Source organism: Odontesthes bonariensis, chromosome 2, assembly GCF_027942865.1.
Source record: "Odontesthes bonariensis isolate fOdoBon6 chromosome 2, fOdoBon6.hap1, whole genome shotgun sequence".
Classification (NCBI taxonomy): domain Eukaryota; kingdom Metazoa; phylum Chordata; class Actinopteri; order Atheriniformes; family Atherinopsidae; genus Odontesthes; species Odontesthes bonariensis.
Window position 1 is genome coordinate 29567780 of NC_134507.1, and position 15353 is coordinate 29583132.

At 38.3% G+C, this 15353-nt stretch overlaps 1 protein-coding gene across 1 annotated transcript in view; it reads left to right on the plus strand.

Moving 5' to 3' along the window:
- Positions 1-5471, plus strand: part of LOC142397576 (protein kinase C epsilon type-like) — a 145768-nt gene extending 140297 nt beyond the window's left edge. The window contains exons 14-15 of the mRNA XM_075481046.1: positions 2006-2152; positions 3780-5471. Of these exons, the coding sequence (XP_075337161.1) occupies positions 2006-2152; positions 3780-3926 (294 nt within the window). The 3' untranslated portion in view covers positions 3927-5471. The remainder of the gene's footprint in view (positions 1-2005; positions 2153-3779) is intronic.
- Positions 5472-15353: the final 9882 nt, after the last annotated feature.

The window sequence follows — 15353 nt, forward strand, 5'->3', positions numbered from 1 at the left end:
TATCGGCTTTTTCAAACAGCGTAGTTCATTATATCTGGTCAATAAGTCCGCCTACTACTATGTAGTGGATAATAGTGCTGTCAAAATCACTCCCAAGTGCTAAATTGAACACCTTTAAGACACACAGCCGTCACAAGCGATTGAATTCCTTCCAAGGCATTCACATTATCACTAGTTACAGGTTAGCATACCCTACGTCTCCCCACTTGTATGTGAAACATTAATACAGAATATAACTATATAGTTCTACATTTTGGATTAACCGATCTATTTCCAAGCATCACACAACCCTTCCATCACCTTGAAAAGGTGCATTCCACTGTCGTTTTGACATGTCTGCATTGAAATACTATTTGCAGCTATATTTCACACTCCATCAAGAAAAAAGTAAAACATGATGAGCACGGGCACACCGTTTTGAGTGTACGAATTTTTTTAAAGAATCTAGACAACAAAGTCCGTCTACATAGCACGATAAATCCATCCTTTAGCGCAAATGTTCCCAACCTACTTCAGAGAATGTAAAACAACTTCAAAGCACATAGTCTAAGCCCAAATCAACATGCCATGGCAGGCAAAATGAATAACCAGATGGCCTACCTTAAAACGCTGTCTTGATCACAGGATTCTTGCAATTATTCCACTTTAATCCACACGGTTTAACGCACCCAACACTGCTAGCAAGCAACGTAGAACTAGGGTCCTATGTGCTAACTGTATGGCCTTAGTAAGAGAAGACCTTGGCAACGAGAAGACCTACGCAGGAAATCTAAAACGTGGTTTTGTACTGTTTGTAATGTATGTTTTCGTTCGTTACCTTTGGAAAATTATTATTATTTTTTTTTTTAGTGCTTCAACCGCAACCCGCCCGAATTTAATTAAAATACGATTTTTCGGCGTGTCATCCGCCCGATCCGCGGATTCAACCGCCAACCGCGCATCTCTAGTGCAAACACACTTTTAACATCAGCATCTTTATGTAGTTTTTATGTAGAAGCCTCCCTCCACTGTCTGTTTCCTTGAATGACTTGCTGCTATCAGTTGTGTGTTTTGCCTTTAAGTGATATTTTAGACTGGAACTACTACGCTGAGAAGACAATTCAACTTGGCAGTGTTTACAGATGACTTTGGTTCTGTCGACTCCGCCGTCTGGAAGAACTTTAAAATGAAAATGGCCGAGTAAAAGTTCCGTACCCTTCTCCATGTTTGGTGGATCCGCCGATTACTTTCTTTTCCGGTTCCGCAGCAGACAGCAACAGACTTTTACAAAATAAAAGCCTGTGAGCGACACTTTTACAAAATAAAAGCCTGCGAGCAACAGATTTTTACAATAATAACAGCCTGTGAGCAACAGACTTTTACAAAATAAAAGCCTGTGAGCAACAGCCTTTTACAAAATAAAAGCCTGTGAGCAACAGACTTTTACAAAATAAAAGCCTGCGAGCAACAGACTTTTACAAAATAAAAGCCTGCGAGCAACTGACTTTTACAAAATAAAAGCCTGCGAGCAACTGACTTTTACAATAATAAAAGCCTGTGAGCAACAGACTTTTACAGTAATAAAAGTCTGTGAGCAACAGACTTTTACAAAATGAAAGCCTGTGAGCAACAGACTTTTACAGTAATAAAAGTCTGTGAGCAACAGACTTTTACAAAATGAAAGCCTGTGAGCAACAGACTTTTACAAAATAAAAGCCTGTGAGCAACAGACTTTTACAATAATAAAAGCCTATGAGCAACAGACTTTTACAATAATACAAAAAAATAATAAAGCCTTTGTTAATGTGCGATAAAACATTAATCGGCGTTAAATAATTAACCCAGCCCTACTCAAAACCCGTCTGTTTCAAGCTGCATTCTCCCTCTAGCCTCTTTTTAACTTGTGTTATTTTATTTATTGTGTTTTTAATGTGTTGTAAAGTGTCCTTGAGTGTTGAGAAAGGCGCTTTAAAAAAAAAAAGTAGTATTATTATTTACTCTTTTTAAATGTTTTGTGGCTCCTCAGTTCATGACGAAGAGTCCCAACAAGCGCCTGGGCTGCGTGGCGGCTCAGGGTCTGGAGGACGCCATCAAGCTCCACTCCTTCTTCAGAGAGATCGACTGGACGCTGCTGGAGCAGAGGAAGGTCAAACCTCCCTTCAAACCTCGCATTGTGAGTTCGTACACTGCATTACATTACATTACATTTCAGTCATTCTGCAGACGCTTTTATCCAAAGCGACTTACAATAAGTGTTTTCCACATCGGTGGACAAAAGAACTTCAGGTCACAAGAAATCATAAGTGCATTTCCTTCCAAAAGCAAACAGCTAAGACCATAACTAGCGGTAGAGTAAGTGCAGTACACTGAAAAAAACCAACTCGTAAGATTTACTTAAAAAACCCTTTGTAAGTATTTGCACTCAAATGATTTAAGTAATATTTAAAGCTGCAATATCAAGTAACACTCACTTGCCAGTATCAAGTAAATTTTACTTACCATAAAACATAGCAGTTTTGAAGATATTAAGTAACATTTACTTAATTACATCTAAGTTCTATTTATTTAAACAAATTAAGTAAGGTCTACTTGTTTTTCATAGGCAGGAACATCATTTTACTCAAAATTTTAAGTAAATTTTATATATCTGTAGTATTTGCTGTTATGAAGTAACTTAGTATATTTTAACGATACACTTTCAGAGTAAAGTTTATGTAGTATTTCTAGGTTTACGTACATACAACTATTAAACATTTAAATTGTATGAGGAAACCTAAGTAAAACTTACTCTTCCCCCATAATTCATGTATTACGTTGATAAAATGTTTAATTTTACTTAAGAAGCTCTAGTTCTTACTGAATCTTAAAAATACAAGGTAGAAATTATGACAGTTACTCTAAATAGAATTTACTTCACCAAAAAGTCACCTTTTTCAGTGTAAGTTAGGTACCGAGACAAATGGGAAGACAATTTAGGAAACAAATAAGTGCGGAAGAAAACTGCAACAATTTACAAATTAAAAGCCTGTAAGCAACATACTTTTACAAAATAAAAGCCTGTGAGCAACAGACGTTTACAAAATAAAAGCCTGTAAGCAACAGACTTTTACAAATTAAAGCCTGTGAGCAACAGACTTTTACAAAATGAACCCTGTGAGCAACAGACATTTACAATAATAAAAGCCTGCAAGCAACAGACTTTTACAAAAATAAAAGCCTGAAAGCAACAGACTTTTACAATCATAAAAGCCTGTGAGCAACAGACTTTTACAATAATAAAAGCCTGTGAGCAACAGACTTTTACAATAATAAAATAAATAATAAAACCTGTGCTAATGCGCGATAAAATATTTATCGGCGTTAAATAATTAACGAGTTAACGCGATAATAACGAGTTAACTCGCCCAGCCTTACTCAAAACCCATCTGTTTCAAGCTGCATTTTCCTTCTAGCCTCTTTTTAACTTTATTTATTGTGTTTTTAAAGTGCTGTAAAGTGTCCTTGAGTGTTGAGAAATGCGCTTTTTTCAAATAAAATGTAGTATTATTATTATTATTTACTTTTTTAAAATGTTTTATGGGTCCTCAGTTCATGACGAAGAGTCCCAACAAGCGCCTTACAAGCGCAAAAACATGGATTCTGTTTTCATGCATTGTGTAAATAAATTGTTTGCTCTCTTTTTGGAAAGAATAACTTATTTATCTTCCTTTCGACTGTTTGCACTGCTGCACAAGCAGCCGTCAAAGGTCCAAAGGCTGCAATCAATCGGACTTTATCTATCTATTGTTCTGCTCCTACAGAAAACCAAAAGGGACGTCAATAACTTTGACCAGGACTTTACGCGCGAGGAGCCCGTTCTGACGCCCGTGGAGGATAGCATCACCAAGCAGATCAACCAAGATGAGTTCAAAGGATTCTCCTACTTTGGGGATGAGATTGCAGCCTAGATGCACACACGCCGACACACGTACGTGTGGAGATTAACCACCACGCGGCGGTTAAACAAACACGGCCTTCTTGAGCTTCCCAGATTCAGGCTGCTCCGGGAATTATACCAGATCATTCGTCTTTCTCATTGATGATCCACTGCTCGTGTTGTTTGTCCATGAAACTGTGCTTCAGCAGCATGTGAGTGCAGGTCGGTGGCTGTCGGAGATGAGTCAGAACTCAACACGATGTTAGCGTGTTTGTCCGTGCGTGCGAGAGAGGGAAATAAAATGTGTGCAAGCGTGCATGCATGTGCTGTCATTCCTTCCCACCATGTGCTGTATCCCATCTGTGTTTATAGAATGTTTTATCCTCCTTAAACGTGTCTGTGAACGGAAAAAAAAAAAGAAATAATTGAACCGATGATTGTATTTAAAGATGAAACAGGCTTGAAAGTCCTTTATTCGCCTTGAAAGGAGGCGTTTTAAAGACCGCGCGAGATTAGAGACTCGGTCGCAGCTTTTCACTTAAAAAGCAGCTGCGACACTTGTGCGTTTTAAGGAACGCTTTTGCTCTTTTTGTGACGTTATAAGAGCACTGATGTTCCGGTTCCTCGTTAAAAAACCAAATGGTACCATCAGCCGCTACAGTAGCTTAACACTGGAAGCTTCCATTGTTTCAGTAACTCGTACTTGCAGTGTTAACGAGCTGTTTTCAATGTACCATAATACTTGACACTTGTCCAATGAAATCCAATAACAATCTGAAATCTATAAATCGTAATTGGGGAATCAGCAGGGGGTCTGTGTTCTGAAGCAGACTGATAAATGCAAAGCTCCCTTCTGTTGGGTCTCACAAGACTTTCTTCCTAAAAGCATCTTCCTAAAAGTTTTCTTTGCCAGCTTTTTCAAAATGTGCACATATTCATCCATTTTTGAAGACATCCGGCTTAAGAAATGTTTTTTTCTACATTTTAGAGACTTGGAAAACGAACTCAAACTCAATGTATTCACAAGTAAATAAGCCCTAAACTGCGTTATAATAAGAGTTTAAAACAATCAGAGTTGCAGCTTAAGCACCGCTTTAAGCTTTAAACTCCTAAAAGCCTCAAGAGTGCACTCGCATTACAATAATTTGTTGAAATACACATTTGTAATGGTTACATCCACAAATAAGCCTGTTAATGGCTGGTCAAAGTTAACCAGATAACAAAGTGATTAGTTGAACCTGCTTCATACTACAGACCTCAGGTCAACTCTTTAAATACTTTTAAGACCACCGTGTCTTTGAGAAGCAGTGTGCACGTGCATGTGCACGTGCGCAGTAACTGTACTCAGTTAATTTACTGGACCTGCGAGCTCCAACATGACAAACAAATCCACGGTTCTGCAGGGGAGTCGTGGATCGTGATGCAGGAGAATGTGACTGAAGAACGTGTGAAGCTGAATGTATTTGCTCGACTGTGTGTGCACGTGTGCGTGCACGTGTGTGTGTGTTTACCTATGCTGCGAGCCCTCTTCATGTTGTCGTCATGTTTAAATTTTTATTTAAAGCATCTTCATGTAGTCCTTGTTGTTGAGTTGTTTTTACCGGACGCCGTCTTTGGATTTCCTGTAATATGTTTTAGAGACGCTCTTCTTCCCTCCTCCTCTTCCTCTGCTTGCAGCTCACACTCGGAGGTAAAATAAGCTTCGATTAAATAAACTTTGATTAAATAAACTGTCCTCAGAGGAAACTTCTGAGTTGTGGCTCCATCTTGCAGGTCAGACAGAAAAGCTTCAGGAAAACTTTTTTTTCTTTCTCTCATCTTCCCTCTGAACTCTTGGACCTTTTGTTGCCTTCAACATTCACAGCCCTTTCAGTAAATACTGTAGCAAGATGTGCATGTAACACAGTGCACGTTTACATCTGAACAACTTTTAAAACAAATGCTAAAACATGTTAGTCTGTTAGTTAATCATACAAAAGCTGGACAGACGCATCCAGGTATCGAGTCGCTCCAGCATCTGTACAATCAAATAGAATCGAATGATCCTCGGTGCGCTCCTAGGTGTGCTCCAAAGTTCTGGCTTTTTGCTTCTTTTTGTGGTGTGCACGTACAGCCAAATTCCCAGTAAAGCTGTCGCTCTGCTCTAATAAAATCCTGCTTTCATGACCACAACGTCGCCTGACAGATTCACCGTTAAAGTCACTTAAAGGGATAGTTTGCCTCTTTTGACATGAAGCAGTATGACATTCCATATTAGCAACATCATTTATGAACATTTTCTTACCCCCCGCTGCGTCCTGTGAGCTGAGTTCCAGCCGAGTTTTGGTGTTGACGAAGGTAGTCCGGCTAGTTGGCTGGGGTTTAAAAAATAAAGCGTTTTGCTTCTCAAAACAATATGCGTTCAAAAGAGTAATACATTTGCATCACAAAATCGTTCTCCAGGAAAAAGTCAGACCTCACAATCGCTTGGCCCTATTTTCTCTCCCGTCGTATCATTGCCTTCGTATCACAACATAAAAAATGAACTCAAACTCAATGTATTCACAAGTAAATAAGCCCGAAACTGTGTTATAATAAGAGTTTAAAACAACCAGAGTTGCAGCTTAAGAACTGCTTTAAGCTTTAAACTCCTAAAAGTCTTAAGAATGCACTCGCATTATACATTTCTAATGGTCACATCCACAAATAACACACGAGCAACAAACACCGTAACAGGCGCGGCTGTCGGCAGCACGCAGTGATACGAAGGGAGAGAAAATAGGGCCAAGCGATTGTGAAGTCTGACTTTTTCCTGGAGATTGATTTTGTGATGCAAATGTATCACTCTTTTGAATGCATATTGTTTTGAGAAGCAAAACGCTTTATTTTTTAAACCCCAGCCAACTAGCCGGACTACCTTCATCAGCACCAAAACTCTTCTGGAACTCTGCTCACAGGACGCAGCAGGGGGTAAGAAAATGTTCATAAATGATGTTGCTAATATGGGATGTCATACAGCTTCATGTCAAAAGAGGCGAACTATCCCTTTAATTCTGACCTGGACGGTGTTCCTGTTCACTGTCGCAGTCGAGCTGCAACCACAGCTCGCTTCAACTCGGAGAAAAAAGACGGCAGCATTTTAACAACGTTAAGTTTACAGCAGGAGCAGATGGAAACTGATAGTGATTCTACAGGGAAACACAGAAAAGTTACGACTAAAGTCAGAGAAATTAGTTTGAAAATGGTGCAGATCATCCCAACGCTTCCAGAGAAGTTTGCTGAACTTTATGCATCATGATAAGAGGTTTAGAAAGTGCAGGTTCAGGATTTCAGAGGTTATCAGGGCTTTTTTTTCCACTCCATTTTACTGGATAAAAACGTGTGTTTTTACGAATATAATACGAGTAAATGATGGTTAAATAAATGTTCTTATGAAATAAATAAACATGTAAGTGGGCTAAACCAAATGAGTGCATATAAATAAACAGATGAATTAGTGTTTCCTTTTGGAAAAATAAACAACTTTTGTTTATTCGCTGTAAACTTTTAGTTCTAATGCTGTACATAGTTCAGTAAGAAGCAGCCCAGGGGGTTTTAATACCAATCCTCAAAAAAAAAAAAAAAAAAACGTTCATCAGACTAACCAGCAACTTACTTTGACTTATCGAGGTGATGACTGTGTGACCCTGAAGTCCAACATGGGGAAATAAAAAGAGCTGAGAAACCGATAAAAAGCTTCCTGAAACAGATCAAAGTTGATTTCAAAAGGAAACACTTAATTATTTATCCACCTGTATCTACTTGTGTATTTATTTCAAACGCTTTTATTTCATAGCAATATTTATCAGTATTTATTTTTGATTTATGATGGCCGTATATCTGAAGCTGCTGAGCCAGTAAATCTGCTTCCAGACGGGCGAATTTGCTCTGAATGATCATCATTTGATCCAGAGTTCGGGACGTTAAAACTGACTGGAACAAGCTGTCAGTATCAACTCCCTTCCGTATGCAGAGGCCACGTTGTGCTTTTTGCGGCTGGTGAAGGCCTTAAAATCTACAACAGTAACTTTGCAAGTGGAAAAGTTACCGGAAAGTCACCGATTAATGGTCAGAAACTGTAGTTTTGTTTCGACAAACTCTCGATTATGTCCTCGCAGCATTGATGCAGAACTGTTCCCACTTACATCAAGATGCATCTCAAATGAAGACATTTCCACACCTGTGGTTACTAAACGTCTTAATGCTGTAACATACTTTGCTATTATTACACAACAGTCTTCTTTCAGCTTTGTTGGAACAATATGTTGAACAATATTTGGTTTTATATGAGGTTTGTGGAGCCAGAATAAGTAATAGAATTACCATATCCTTGCATTAATGCTGATAGTTCTGTTAGAAAATCAGTATTTTGTATAGATGTAATGCTACAACATGTTGCAGGGTGATATTATTCGAGAGCCAATGGATAAAAGGGTGGAAAATGAGACGAAAACATTATTTCTTTGCTCTAGTTGGACGCTTAATATTTTGTGAAATGAACCTGTAAGATTTTAAATTGCTTTATTACTTTATTCTCTCCAATAAACACGTAAGGCATGTAGAGAGGGCATGACTGATTGACAGGGTAGTGATCCAATCATGAAGCCATTCTCAGCCTCAAGCCAAGTCAAGTGCCGAGTCTTTAACTTCCAAGTCCGAGTCGAGTCTCAAGTCTTTTATTTTTTTGTCAAGTCAAGTCACAAGTCATCAAAACAGCGACTCGAGTCCAAGTCACAGTGACTCGAGTCCCCATCTCTGGGATTTACTTCCATGCAGCCCTCAGAAGAGCTCCGGATTATGCAGACCTATTGGATTCTGCATCAGTGCGACTAAATCTGAGAAGGGACTTTTCTCCTTATTTCACCGACACTTAACCTTCGGTGTGTTGGAACAACATTTAAACCCTAAAAAACCCTGATACTGATGCCATGGCTGTATTATCAACACGAAAGATGTAAAAAAAACGTGTTTCTTTTTTTAGCTGAAAGCATTTAAACCTCCTGAACTGTACGTCCAAATTAAAATCTGTAAATGTGCACAGTTCGGGCTCTTTAATCCAGTTTTTTTTTTTAGCTTTCTACACTCTCAGAAAATAAAGTACAGAATTGTACCTTTAGGGGTACGATGGCTTGTCACTGGGACAGTACCCTCAGAAGGTATAGTTTTGTACCCTTGTGGTTTGTACCTTACAGAGACCAATGTTGTACCTCTGGTGGCAATTTTGTACCCTTATACTGAAGTAGCCTAACACAGACTGTCTATTGTACCCCAGCATGTAGAAAAAAAGGTACATATATGTACCTTTTGGACCCTCAAAAAGGTACATAAATGTACCTTTAGGTCCAATAATTAACCCTAGGGGGTACATTAGTATAGATTGTACCTCAGGGGACAAAAAAGGACTCGTACTGTACCCCTATTTCTGAGAGTGTTACCTAAATGAAACACAGACCTTTAAAGCTAAACGTATTCCATCTAATGCTACCGAAAATATATGTGAATGTGATGAATTAGAGCTGTTACACCAAAGTCAAGTTTCCCATCCTTTTATCTGCCAGTATATTACAGCTGTAAAACAGGCAGCAGTGCAACTGTAACAGCTAAAACCAGAAGCTTATTGTAGCAGCAGTATTTGTGGCAACTTTATTGCTACTCACACATGTTATAAGGAAACAGACGGAGGGCTCGGTGTCCCGTTTATCCTGTCCATCATTTCTCCTCCTCCTCCTCCTCCTCCTCTTCTGCTTCTCTTGTCTCCCGTCGCATCTTTGTTTAGTCTTTAATTTGAAAATGTCAAGTTGTTTGTCCCACTATGACCCAAAAAGAACATTGTGTCCCAGAAGTCCTCCACACACAAAAAAAAAACGCCAAATTTGGTGTCCCAACAAAAAACATGCTTCCTGTTCGAAGCTGATTTTCACATCAGTGACGGACGGATGGAGCTGGAGGTAAATTTCTCCTCGGTCTCATGAGGGCGATTTCAAACAGTGGAAACAGTATTATGATACATAAACTGATACTGAATGGACCTCGGGTCATACACAGAATGTGGCTGTGTATGTTTCGGGGTTGTTTGTGTATTTGTGAAGCTTTTTTCCGTACATTTTTGTAAACTGCTCTGTGGTTTCGGTCAGTTATTTTCATGCCCTTCGTGTGTGTTTCTGTTGATATTTTTCGTTGCGTTATGTGCCAAATGTACTGTATTTTTAAAGGATGTGAAGGTGTATTTTAATTTTTTAATTGAATTAAATATGCTGATGTCAGAATGAGATTCGTGAGTCCTGACTCTGATTGTCAAAAGGTTTTTTATGTAAGTGTGTGTGTGAAAGTCTGTCTGTGTGGCCCAAAATAATAATAATAAAATTAGGGCTGGGCAACGATTAAAATGTTTAATCTAATTAATCACATGATTTCCCTGATTAATCACGATTAATCGCATTTGTACGCAAAATCCAAAAATGAATTCAAAAGTAGTGTATAGCTTTTAGCATTATTTTAAATGTGCTACCATATGAATGAAAGTGCCATAACATCCATCCATCCATTTTCTATACAGCTGAATCCGTCGGTCGGGTCACGGGGGGGGGCTGGAGCCTATCCCAGCGGTCAATGGGCGAGAGGTGGGGTACACCCTGGACAGGCCGCCAGTCCATCGCAGGGCCACACGAGACAAACAACCATACACACTCCTAAGGACAATTTTAGAGACACCAATTAACCAAACATGCATGTTTTTGGATGGTGGGAGGAAGCCGGAGTACCCGGAGAGAACCCACGCGCACACAGGGAGAACATGCAAACTCCACACAGAAAGGCCCCAGCTGAGAGTTGAACCTGGAACCTTCTTGCTGTGAGGCAATGATGCTAACCACCACACCACCGTGCAGCCCAGTGCCATAACATTAGTTGTGCAAACACACTTTTAACATCAGCATCTTTCTGTAGTTTTTATGTAGAAGCCTCGCTCCACTGTCTGTTTCCTTGAATGACTTGCTGGTATCAGTTGTGTGTTTTGCTTTTAAGTGATATTTTAGACTGGAACTACTACGCTGAGAAGACAATTCAACTTGGCAGTGTTTACAGATGACTTTGGTTCTGTCGACTCCGCCGTCTGGAAGAACTTTAAAATGAAAATGGCCGAGTAAAAGTTCCGTACCCTTCTCCATGTTTGGTGGATCCGCCGATTACTTTCTTTTCCGGTTCCACAGCAGACAGCAACAGACTTTTACAAAATAAAAGCCTGTGAGCAACAGACTTTTACAAAATAAAATAAATAATAAAACCTGCGCTAATGTGCGATAAAATATTTATCGGCGTTAAATAATTAACGAGTTAACTCGCCCAGCTCTAAAATTTAGATATTAATTTGTTATGTAGGGACCATTTTGTGTTTGTTCATTTTAGAGTTCATAATTGAAAGACTTATATTTTAGGCTGTTGTAAAAAAACAAAGCTCACACACTGCTGATGGTATGATGTATGTTTCTAGAGGCAATGAGGCATAGGTTATTTAACTGAAACTATGCAATGAAGCCTACATGCTTATTCACATAGTTTTGGACTATATTAGTATAAATACAACAACAATGATGATAATAATTAGAAGAATTTGAATTGTAATTTTCTCAACCTCATTTAAACAAATCAGTACTTGTTTATAACATTTGTGTACGCACAAATTAAATATAATATGCATAAATATATAACTTTTATAAAGTCGATAGTCAAGCACAAATACATTTAAATACATGATTTCTATACCATTTATTTATTTTTTACTTTATTATCAGCACTACGAATAATAAAGGGAAGATTATGAATCAGCACCATGGAGCAAATTCGTAGCTATACAGCATGTGTCTTGAAAAAGTATGAAATATCACTGTGTGTGTGTTTTATGTGCATTAGATTATAGTTTATCAATCATGTTTCATTCTGCAGAGATGCCTCGTAAGGAGAGGACGTTAAAGCAAAAACAAAAGGAGTGTTTCATATTCGTGCTCCATGTGCCCCCTTTTTACTTTGAGCCCCTGCCCCTCCAAAGGTCTCTGCACGGCCCTGCGCTACGGCAATCTGCTCCATCTGAAATATTTGAGATGTTGACTCGGCAGGACAACGGGAAATGCCAGAAGAATTCATCAGTCTGTGAGCTCCTGAAAAATGTGGTGAGACCTGCTCCTGAAACGATGATTCAACCGCCCCAATGACGCCGGCTGCGCTGCTTCGGTCCTATTCATCCTTTAAATTATCTAACAGAGGTTCATATTCAAATAAGGTTGGACTGGTGCAGCCATGTTTTAACCATGTACATGTACAATGTACATATTATTATAGTGTTTTTTCTTTCTCTATGTGTTCTCTTTCTAGCATTTCTACTTATTTAACTGATCTTTTCATGAAGTAAACCAGTGTTGAGATGAGCATCTTATGACTTCTACACTTTGTACATACTGTTGTTTTTGCAGTTTTAAGGATTACCGTACATGAAGATAAGAAATCTTAAACTTTATTATTATTATTATTGTGAAAAGAATCTTATCTTCAATGTCATTTTTCTTGTTAAAGTAAAAAGAGTTTTCACAGAGTTGTGACGCCGCTCATCCTGTGATGTTTAATTTCCAATCCAATCCAATTTTATTTATAAAGCAGTTTTACAACAACCTCAGTTGACCAAAGTGCTGTACAGCAAAATAAAAACAAAAAAATTAAAAGAATAAAATACAAGAATAAATTAAAAGACATAAAACTGCTGTATAATTTAAACAATAATGATACTAAAATAAATTTAAAAAAAAATTTAATTTAAAAAATTTAAAAAAAAAATATATATATTTTTTTTTTTTAATTTAAAAAAATAAAAAAACAAAAAGATAAACCAAAAAAATGTAATTCATGAGCAGGCAGATACGAGGTGCTTTTCAACAGCAACTATTACAGACAACGCCACGACATGCACGCTCATCATGTTGTTTCGTGCAGGTTACTGAGATGATTTCATTAGCAAGGTCTAAAGCAAGGGTCTCAAACTGAATTGTTAAAGGGCCGGTGCTGCTGCAGGTTTCTGTTCCAACCCTGCAGCAACAACAGCTGACTTGTTTCATTCAATCAACTGAACCGTCTGCACTGAAGGCCTTAACCAGTGAGTCCTGACCTCAACCCAATAGAACACTTTGAGGTAAATGTCAAAACTGAGGTAATTGTCTTCAGAGCCAAAGCGAAACGATTATAGGTCACCACAGAGCTTCAATCTATACACCTAGAAACTACCAACCAGGCCAGAAATCTGGGTGTAGTGATGGACTCAGACCTAAACTTGGAAAAACACATTAAGGCAATAACAAAGTCAGCCTACTATCACCTTAAGAATATATTGAGGTTAAAAGATCTGATGTGTCAGCAGGACCTGGAACAACTAGTCCATGCATCCATCTTCAGTCGGCTTGATTACTGTAACAGCATCTTTACAGGTCTGCCTAAAGAGTCAGTCAGACACCTGCAGCTCATTCAGAACTCTGCTGCTCGAGTCCTCACTGAGACCAAAGAAGTGGAGCACATCAGTCCAGCTCTGAGGTCTTTACACCGGCTGCCTGTCCATCAGAGGATAGACTTTAAAGTTCTGATGCTGGTCTATGAAGCTCTGAATGGTCCAGGACCAGAATGCATCAGTGACCTCCTGACCCAGTATGAACCTTCCAGACCCCTCAGCTCATCTGGATCCGGTCTTCTATCAGTTCCCAGAGTCAGAACCAGACATGGAGGAGCTGCATTCAGCTTCTATGCTCCACATGTCTGGAACAAACTCCCAGAAAGCCTCAGATCAGCTGAAACACTCAGTGTGTTTAAGGCCAGGCTGAAGACACACCTATTTTCAGCTGCATTTGAATAAAGCTCCAAATCTGAAGCTGGAGTTTCAAAACTTAATCACATTTTAACTCCTGATTTTATTTCTTTCTTTTTTGTTTAAAATTTAAATCGTGCTTTTTATTTCTACTGTTTTAATGTCTCTGTAAAGCACTTTGACTCACCTTGTTGTTGGATTGAGCTGTACAGATAAACTTGCCTTGAATCAGAACAGAGACTGTGAGCCAGGCCTTCTGTCCAACATCAGTGTCTGACCTCACAGATGAGCTTCTGGAAGAACAGTAAAAAACTCCCATAAACACTCCTAAACCTTGTGGAAAGCTTGTCCTGTTATAGCTGCAAAGGGTGGGCCGATGTCATATTAAACCCTCTAGATTAAGGATGGGATGTTACTGAAGTTCATATGTGTGTAAAGGCAGATGAGCCAATACTTTTGGCTATATAGTGTGTGTATATATATATATATTCACACTATATAGTGTATATATATATATATATATCTATATTCACACTATATAGTGTATATATATATCTATATATATATCTATATTCACACTATATAGTGTATATGCGCACCATGAGCTTCAGCATCCGCTGACCCTGAATTTAATTATTTGGATGGGTGAGTGAATACTTTTGGCAATATAGTGTATAAATATACATATATGTATATGTGTGTGTGTGTGTGTATTCAAACAGATCAAAGAATGAAAAAATTACCCCCAAAACTGAGATAAGATGGGATAAAGTTAATTTATGCAAGGATTGAAGCGTAAAATATTATTTATAGATTATTTAGTTTTCTGTTATTTGTTTCATTTAATGAACTGATTTAATGCATCAATTTATATATGTATTTATTCTATTGCTAAACGTTTTTATTTAAGTCATTTCCCATTTTTTTTTTGTCATTTATGCACACATTCATTCTCATTTTACGATGTATATTTTTTTCAGTTAAATAACTATTCTTTTTTTCTTTATAGATGCATTTATTTAGGTGTTTCCTCTGTTTTTACATTTCCTTTAGCATTTCTGCCTCATTTTGCACACAAAGTGGGGCTAATGCAATAATAATATAAGGATCCTACTTTATTCTACTAAATGACATATTTACAATGTATTCGATAAAAATATATAGGCTTTATATACATATATATATATATTTATATTATATAGGCCTATATATTAAATTCATACACATTTTAATATAAATACAGTATTTATATACAGTACTTCCTGATTATGGCTGTTTTGGTTTTATTTTGCAGCCAGAATTGAAGGAGAAATAAACATATTTCACCACATTGATGTTGCCTTTCATGTTTTATGTTCAGATTCCTTTCAAACGTGTGAAAGAGTTAAATAAAACTTTGGCATTATTTCTCCGTGGCAGCTGTCAGTGGCGGGAACAGGCCTCCGGCTCGCGCACCTGTCGCGCATCAGGCTCCAACAGGTAGGGGCTCAGAGCTCACCGCGGGGGGGGGCGGGGCTGTTCTTCTGGGAGAGGTGGCTCCCGGTGGCGGCTCCAGCCAATCAGCTCCCCGGGCCGTGCTGTCACCGTGCCAGCTGACATTCA